We start from the raw sequence: 9,375 nt of genomic DNA on the forward strand, positions 1-9,375 counted from the left end.
AATTGAAATTGCCAAGGTTAGGCTGGCAGACTAAGTTTTTTAATTTAATCAAACCTGGAGGTGCTTAGGAAAACTAAAGTCTATAAATGGAGACCCTAAGAATTTGGGGAGTGGCGTTGAGGGACACTAGGATTTTGTAAAAGGCAATATGCAGAGACAAAAGCCAAGAATCCAGGACTGCCTCAGGGTCACGGAAGTAGGAGCATGAACTGGAGGCTGCTAAGGTGCGGACTCCTTGGCCCTACTCCAGACTTAATCAGAGCACGTGGGCTCCTCGGGTGACTGATGCCACCAGTCCGTCCATGTCCTGATATTTGGGAACCACTGTCTGCCGGGTGGTGAAGTTCAAGTTTGCAGAACAACAATAAAACAAGGAAGACTTAAACATGTTGCTGTGAGCCTCTTGCAGGAGAGAGTAAAAAACACTAGCTTTGGGAAGGACCACTGGTTCACAAAGGATTTGCCAACTGAAAGGAAGGCAGCTGATTCAGGAGGAGCAGGCCGAGGAGCAGGTCCAGGTTGGGAAAATGCCATGTAGATCAGCACCGGTGGGGAGGCGCGAGTTCCGACTCGGTGTTAGTTTGCCAGCGCGCGCGAAACAACGTGCTCCCAAAGCCGGGTGCCCAGGCCGGGCTCCGGGGCGCCCTCACCTCCCTCCGCGCGGCCTCGCACGCCAGTCCCCGAGGAAGCGCGCGGCTCCGCCCAGCCACGTCCCAGCCGTCACTTAGCAGCGCCTAGGGTCGCCCTCACTCGCCTCCTCACCCTCTGGACCACAGCACGCCGAGTCCCTCCAGGCGCGCAGCACGCCACAGCGAAGAGACCGAGATGCTAACTTGAGACCGAAACCTTGGCTTCCCTCCCGCTGACATCATCCGGAAGGAGATGGGCGGGGCGACGCCGCTGACGTTCAGGGGCGGGGCGCCGGGAGGAAGTGACGTGACGCAGCGGTGCGGCCTCCTGGCGGTGGTGCGGCCTCACGGCGGCTGTCCGGACTCGGGCTGGCATGTCGGCTCTGACGCGGCTGGCGCCTTTCGCTCGCGGCGGAGGCAGCCTCTTCAGAGGCCTCCGCGCGCGGGCGGCTGGAAGCGGAGTCCGTCAGTGAGTGTCGGTCGGGGTTGGGATCTTGGCCTGCTTCTAACAGAAAGTGCCGGTTTCCGGGACGTTCTCACCTTGACACTGGGCGCCTGGGACGGACCCACCGCGAGGCATGCTGGGACTTGTAGTCGGCTGCGCCAAGGCCAGGGGGAGTTGTGACAGCGGGGTGGCGGGTGAGGGGGACGCAGGGACACTACTCTGCACCAGGGGGATCCTGCGCTCGGGATGTTCACAGTTGGATGTGGACACAAGTTGAAGCTCACCTGGAAGCTAGAGCAGGAGTTGGGGAAGGGAGGTCGGTCCAGGCCGCGGAAACAACCTCTACGGTGTGTGCATTTGAGGGGTCAAGGGCAGGAGTGAGGCTGGAGACTTGGGGCATAGGGAGGGAACAGTAGAGGACCCTGATGGCCGGCTGAATAATTTAAAACAGGCGACAGCCGTCGTTGAGCGGCTTCAGTCCGATGTCTTGTGGCCAGATTATAATTCTGAAAAATCACTCAGGCTGCAGGTTGAGGAATGACTTCTCTAAGGCACGGGAGTGTAGGCGGTCACTCGGAGTGTGGGAAGGTGGGAGAAGGGAGGCCCAAAAGTAGATGCTTGGGCAATTCAGAATTTTCTTATTTTTTAAAAAAAACACATCTATTTTTCAGAGCAGTTTTCAATTCATGGCAAATTTGAGCGGGAGGTACAGAAATTTGCCATATACCCTCCTACCCCCACGCATGCATTACCTCCTCCTTTGTCAGCATCACTCATCAGAGTGGTACATTGGTTACAATTTGATAAACCTACGTTGACACAGCATTGCTACCCAAAGTCCATATTTTACATTAGGGTTTACTCTTGCAACACTAGAATTTAAGAGAGTGAGCAAAAGAGTCATCTGGTGAGGTAGGTAGCCGAAGAAACTGACTGGAGAGCATGGCGCTGGCAGGACATACCTACCAAGGGAGGACACATCTACCGAAAACAAGCTGGTAATGCAGAGAGGAGAGATTCAGTAAGAGCAGGACTGAAAATAGTACCTTGGATTTTTCCAGGTAGTGTTTGGAGACCCCTTAGGCCAGCGGTTCTCACCCTGTGGGTCGCAACCCCTTTGGGGGTCGAACGATCCTTTCACAGGGGTTGCCTAAGACCATTAGAAAACACATATATAATTACATATTGTTTTTGTGATTAATCACTGCTTTAATTATGTTCAATTTGTAACAATGAAAATACATCCTGCATATCAGATATTTACATTATGATTCATAACAGTAGCAAAATTAGTTATGAAGTAGCAACAAAAATAATTTTATGGTTGGGGGTCACCACAACATGAGGAACTGTATTAAAGGGTCATGACATTAGGAAGGTTGAGAATCACTGCCTTAGACCATCGCTTACACTTTACCAAGAGGCAATGCAGGATAGTGCCTGCCACATTAGCTGCATGACCTTGGAAGTTTCTTGATCTCTTCATGCCTCAGCTTTCTCACCTGTATAGTGGGGATAATAATGTTAACTTCTAAGGAATCAAATGAATTAGAATTCCTGAAGTGTTTTAGGACAGTTACTTGTGCATAGTAAGCACCATGCAAGTATTATTCAGCTGTTGTTGTGAGGGACCTGAGACTCAGAAATTAAAGGAGTGACTTGCCTAAAGTTACATGATTGTTAAGGACTAGAGGCCCATTGCACGAAATTCGTGCACGGGTATGGTCCTTAGCAGCTGCTGGCTGCTGGCCAGGGCCTTCCTTCGCTCCATGCCGCGCCCTGGTGTTCAGAGCATGTTATAACGAGCGATCGAACGCCTGGTCTGTTGAACTCCTGAGAGGACACTTTACATATTAGGCTTTTATATGGATAGATATAGATATGGAGCTGGGACAGGTGTGAGGTGGGAAGAAAGAAAAGGCCTAGGTGTGACCTGAGCACAGACAACAATGAATAACTACCAAGCGGTAGCCCTGAGGGAGACTGGCGGGTGCTCCTCTTAAAAAAAATACTTCTATTGATTTCATGAGGAAGGGAGAGGGAGAGAGAGATAGAAACATCAGTGATAAGAGAGAATCATTGATTGGCTGCCTCTTGCATGCCCTACGCTGTGGATCGAGCCCACAACCCAGGCATGTGTCCTGATGGGGAATCAAACTGTGACCTTCTGGTTCATAGGTCAACACTCAACCACTGAGCCCTGACAGCTGGGCTAGGGGGTGCTCCTCTTCACTGAGGTCTTGGTTCTTCCACAACGCACACTGATTTCACAGTGTGAGTGATCATTAAGTGAATAAATATTTATGGAGCATCTTCTGGATTCCAGGATCCTTTCTAGGTGCTGGGGATAGAGCATAATTCAGGAAAGAGAATGGAGCTCCCATTATGAAGAGAGGACACAAACAAGTAGAAAAGAAAGAACACACTTAGGTACTACTAAGTGGTATGAAGAAAATAGAGGGGGATTAATCTACAGTGTCCAGGATGGGTTACTGGATGGGTTGCTGTATGCAGGAGGATGTGGGGAATGCATGCCTGAGAGTTTGACTTGAAGTAGGTCCTGAGTGAGAAGTCAGCCATGCTAACATGCCAGAAAGGGCCTCTCCACAAAGGCTCTGTGTGCTGCTGATGGCCTGCAGGCCCGGCAGGCTGGAGTGGGGGGAGCAGAGGGAAGGGTGGTAGAGGTGGGATCAGAGAGATTAGGGAGGGCTTTATAGGTGACAAAGGCAAATTTGATGGGAGGCCATCTAGGCTTTTAAACCTCAGAGTTATATGATCTGGTTTTTGTTTGTTCTTTAAAAAATATATTTCTATTGACTTTAGAGAGAAAGGGAGAGGGAGAGAGAGACAGAAAAATCAATGATGAGAGAGAATCATTGATAGGCTGCCTCCTGCACAACCCACACTGGGGATCGAGCCCGCAACCTGGGCATGGGCCCTGACTGGGAATTGAACCTGCCACCTCTTGGTTCATAGGCTGACGCTTAACCATTGACACTCAACCACCAGGCCACACCAGTTCAGGTTGGTTTATGTTTTAAAATGTAACTTTCACAGAGAATTATGGTGCATTTTTGTGTTTAAAGTTGATACTTAATCCTGGTTTGGGACACCCATTTATTTCAAATTATAGTTAAAACACTGTGAGACTCTAGCAACAGTGAAATGTGAAGAGTGGGTTTGAACTATAATTCTCAAATCTTATTTAATGAGTTTAACTGCTGGGCCTTATAACTAGACTAGAGGTTTAATGCACAAAATTCTTTCATGGGTAGGGTCCCTAGGCCTGGCTGGTGATCAGGGCTGATCTGTGGGGTGACCGGTGGGGCAATCGGGGGGCCCCTGCTGGCACCTGCCTTGGCTGGCCTGGCGCTGCCTGCTAACCGGCCCCACCCCCTGCTGTTGCTGCCTGTCGCCTCCCTCTGTGGGGGGTCCCCGCTGGCACCCGCCTTGGCTGGCCTGGGGCCTGCAGGCTGGGGGCAGCTCCTACATTGAGTGTCTGCCCCCAGGTGGTCAGCACACGTCATAGCGACTGGTCGTTACTCGTTCTGCAGTTCGGTCGATTTGCATATTAGGCTTTTATTATATAGGATAGTATCTAAACCTATCAAAGAGGAAGCCTATTGTTACAATGTCCTCTTTCCCATAAATATTGCAGTGAAGCCGAGGACATAATTTACTTTTGAAATAGATGGCTAAATTGATTTGCTTATTTGTTTTCTTTGGATAAAGCTAGTGACTGCTTACTACTATAGGTTCACAGTCCTTTAACCAAAATTCTTGGGGTCAGTAACTCATTATCAACACATTCATATTTCTGGTGCAAGATACAGGAATAGTCACTAAAGGAAAATCATCTTTAGTCTCTTGTCAGTTCAGGCCGCTGTTTGTTGCTTAACAAATTTAAAGTGAGCTTATGAAAAATGAGTATTTTGAGGGCTTGTGGAGCTCTATCATTCTGTATTTCATGGAAGAGAGGAGAAATGTTAGCTTCAGTTTCTGGATGGAACTCAGGGTTTTGGATGACTGAATACTTTGAAGATGTAGCAAGCTGCCTAACATTTTCTTTTTGGCTCGTAGTGCTGGTGGCGGTGTGCACATTGAGCCCAGGTACAGAGAGTTTCCCCAGCTCACCAGGTCCCAGGTGATCAAGGGTGAGTTCTTCAGTGCTACCATGTGGTTCTGGATTCTCTGGCGCTTTTGGCATGACTCGGATGCTGTCCTGGTAAGTGCAGAATATTCTCCTTTCTGTGGGTGGGAGGAGGGAAGAAATAGTAACTTAGCTTGTTTCCTCTCCCCCACTTCCCCCGTGTGTAGACTATTTTTCTAGCCATGATTTTGCTTCCTTGGTTTTAGTTACCTGGGACACCTGTGATCTGAAAATATTTAATGAAAAATTCCAGAAATAAACAATTTATAAATTTTAAATCGTGTGCCATTCTGAGTAGCATGATAAAATCTTGTGCTGTCCTGCTCTGTCCTGCCTGGGATGTGAACCGGCCCTTTGTCTGGCATTTCCACGCTGCATACACCACCTGCCTGCTAGTCAATTAGTAGCTGTCTCAGTTATCAGATTGAGTCGATTGTGGTAACGCAGTGCTTGTGTACAAGTCTCACCTTATTTTACTTGATAATGGCCCCAAAGCACATGTGGACATGCCACATGTAAAGTGCTTCCTTTAAGGGCAAAGGCATGTATGTTAAGGAAAATACAGTCTGTGCCTTGGGTTCGGTACCATCCATGGCTTCAGGCATCCACTGGGGGTCCTAGAACGTATCCCCTGTGGATAAGGGGGGCTACTGTACATCCTTCCCCATATTGTCCTGTGTGTATGCAGTAATTTTGTTAATGAAACGTGTCTCTCCCCTTTTGTACTAAAGGGTGTACATGTAGATAGTCCATGTTTTATGTTTTGTGTTAGTTTGCCATATTTGGAGGGACACTAGAAACTAGTTCTTTTACCTTGTGAACTAAGGGTTCATCAGGTTAAGTTTCACACTTAAAATCTTTAAATGATGAATGTTATCGAGTCTGTCTGGAGGCCCACGGCAACCAAATTGGGGTGGGATAAATGTGGGCTAATTTGTTTTGAGGAGGGAAGTTTTTACTCGGCACCTTATTAGCCTCAACTGAACTTTTATCGCATTTGCACCGACCCTGTTCTCTAGGAAATGAATGAAGCCTTTGAGCCACTGAAATCTGTGCTTGTTGATCCAGAATACTTTGAATTGTAGTCAATTTGGTTTTGTTTTTAGGGTCAGAAAAAAATGTTAAATTATGCACAAGTTTTAGAGGCATCAGGTGGATTAGTATCCCATTTCTCCGAGAACTTCTCTGTGCCCTTGTCGCCCAGTAAGGGAGCTGCCTAGTGTCCACACACCAGCAGCACATGACACCTGTCTCATTGTGGGTCAGCTGCCAGGAGGGTATGTGGCTGTTTGGTGTGAGACGATGGTGCAGCCAGATGCCCCCTAGATCGGGATCGAAGACGAACAAGTCCACCCGAGGCTCCCAGATCTCCCAGCAGGAATGACAGGACAGTTTGAGACATCCATTATGTTTTGCCAGGGCTTCAAGTCATTGTTGAGATGTGGGGTATCCTTGAAATCTGTTGCCTCCATTCTTACTGCTCTTCATCACAAACACATACTCAAACTCTGGCTCAGGCTGGTAGCTTCAAAATGGGCAGGCTTTTACAATTCAGCTTACATGGAACAATATGAAGAACAGTTGGACCATCGAGTAAAGTAGAATTCCCTCCTGTGGCATGTCAAGGGTGTGTATGTTATAGCCTTATATCTTCCTTATATATTTTTCCTTTAAATATTTTTTTAAATGTAATTGTGTGGAGTATAGATTCTTGACTTTTTTTTTTTTTTTTAATGATGTCACCAGGGTCACTTTCCATATCCAGATCCTTCCCAATGGACGGATGAAGAATTGGGTATCCTTCCAGATGATGAAGACTGAAAGTGTAAACTAAACTCTTTACAAGTAGGTAAAATTTCTATTTTTTGAAAGTTATATTTACTTTTTTTTTTATATAAAGAAAGAAGAGCTCATTCTTTTTTAAAAAAAATATTTTTTAGTGATTTCAGAGAGAGAGGGAGATGGAGAGAGATAGCATCATCAGTGATGAGAGAGAATCACTGATCGGCTGCCTCCTGCATGCCCCACATTGGGGATCGAACCTGCAACCCAGGCATATGGCCTGACCAGGAATTGAACCGTGACCTCCTGGTCCATAGGTCAACACTCAACCACTGAGCCATGCTGGCCGGCCTATTTGCTTGTTAGTAATCATGTTTTAACTTTGTACTTATGAAGTCTTGAAGAAATACGCATTTTCTAACTGTATAAAGAATTAACAATATCATGTGTCTAATTTCTTTAAAAAATATGTAGTATGTTTTTATTGATTTTAGAGAGAGAGAGGAAGGGAAATGGAGAGAGAGAAACATAATTGAGGGAGAACCATTGATTGGCTGCCTCCTGCACACCCCCAACTGGGGATCAAGCTCACAACCCAGGAATGTGTCCTGACTGGGAATTGAACTGGCAACCACGCAGTGCATGGGATGATGCTCAACCAGCTGAGCCACATCAGCCAGGGCTCATGTGTCTGATTTCTGAATTTAGCATTTTCACATTTGCTGTCCCCTGTGCTCCCGCCATCTCTCACCCTAATTTGGTTTCATCTTCATTTTCATTGTATATTTTAAAAATTTATTTTTTCCTAAGTTACGTTACAAATTAGGGTCCCACTTAGCCATCAAAGGCTTTTAAGTACCAAGTCTACACAGGGATTACAGGGTGGACAAGACAGATAGGAACTTACAGTGCATGTTTATAGTTGCAAAACTACTACCGTCTTCTATGTTTAGCACTTACATGGAAAGTTCCAGCATAGGGGAATGTTATGATATAGATGCGCATGGAAATGAACTCTTTAAATAGTAAAGGGTTATGACCCTTTCATTTTCCAGATCAGGACATCAGTCAGTTTCCCTTCTTTCATAATGAAGGTAGCAGGAGAAGTTCCTTTCCCTACAACCCCTTGGGGGTTAAGACATTCTTATTTAACGGTTTAAATTAATCATTGTACAGTTTAATTGCCATCATTCAGAACGCCTTGGAAATTTAAAAAAATATATATATTTTATTGATCTTTTATAGAGAGGAAGGGAGAGGGATAGAGAGTTAGAAACATCGATGAGAGAGAAACATCGATTAGCTGCCTCCTGCACACCTCGTAACTGGGGATGTGCCCGTAACCAAGGTACATGCCCTTGACTGGAATCGAACCTGGGACCTTTGAGTCCACAGGCCAACGCTCTATCCACTGAGCCAAACCAGTTAGGGCTGGAAATTGTTTTAAAGGATAGGAAGCATTAAAAGATAGTTGCGTGTTTCCATTAAATTGTATTATTAGTATTGCCTTTTTAATTAGAAGTAGCTTATTGACATGAAAATTACAGCAGTTTTTGGATATGCAGGGCCGAGGGGGATGGCAAAAATGTCTCCAAAAGGCAGGTAATTAAGCTGTTTTATAGTTTGTATATCTCTGGGTTTGTTATGGACAGTGAGAGGTCCCAGGCCCTCTGCTTCCTGTGTTCAAGTGTCTGACAGCACTAACCCCTTCCTATCCTCTTACAGATTTCCCAATATTCCCACACTGGCATTAACGTTTTGTTTTAATAACTAGACTGTAAGCCCTTTGCGAGAGCAAGGTGATTTTGCTTCCCTCCGCTACAAGGCGACTCACATGACTGTTGTTCAGTGGATGCTTAAATAAATAAACAGAATTATGGATTTGAGTTAGTGAGAATAAAAGTACTTAAAGCTTTTCCCTTTTGTTTTTCTGCAGGAGCAAGGTCAGAATTTCAAGAGATTGTGAACTTCATATTGTCTATTGAAGTTGTAAATTAAAGTGGTTTGGTCATGAATGAGGAACTGAGTTATGAATGTTTCTGACAACCATTCTCTGTGGATTATTTCCTGTGCCAACTGCTTACAGGCCCTTTCAGTGGATCCTCTTGGTTATTTCATGGCAGGTAGGCTTGGGTCCGTGTATCAGAGAGGAAATCGAGGCTCGGGATGAAGTAACTCACGTAGTGTCACTCATGATGGGTGGCGATTATTACTCAGACCCCATACTTTACAGTGTCATACTGCCTGCCTCCTTAGCGAATGTCTGTCATACATATGTTGACAGTTAATGTGAAAACCTGCCATTTCTCTGCTGCTGGTGTATTCCCGAGTGTGCAGAGGGTAGCCATCAGGGCAGTCCATTTATTGTG

The 9,375-nt window shown here is 46.0% G+C and overlaps 1 protein-coding gene across 1 annotated transcript; it reads left to right on the plus strand.

The window, feature by feature from the left end:
* Window positions 1-917: 917 nt before the first annotated feature.
* NDUFB2 (NADH:ubiquinone oxidoreductase subunit B2) lies at window positions 918-9,021 on the plus strand. Its single transcript, XM_081102481.1, has 4 exons — window positions 918-1,098; window positions 5,155-5,299; window positions 6,971-7,069; window positions 8,943-9,021. The coding sequence occupies exons 1-3, from the start codon at window positions 1,004-1,006 to the stop codon at window positions 7,043-7,045; spliced, it is 315 nt and encodes a 104-aa protein (XP_080958607.1). The 5' UTR covers window positions 918-1,003; the 3' UTR covers window positions 7,046-7,069; window positions 8,943-9,021.
* The last annotated feature ends 354 nt before the right edge of the window (window positions 9,022-9,375 follow it).

The sequence above is a fragment of the Myotis nattereri genome (genome assembly GCF_964212035.1).
Source record: "Myotis nattereri genome assembly, chromosome: 11".
Lineage (NCBI taxonomy): Eukaryota > Metazoa > Chordata > Mammalia > Chiroptera > Vespertilionidae > Myotis > Myotis nattereri.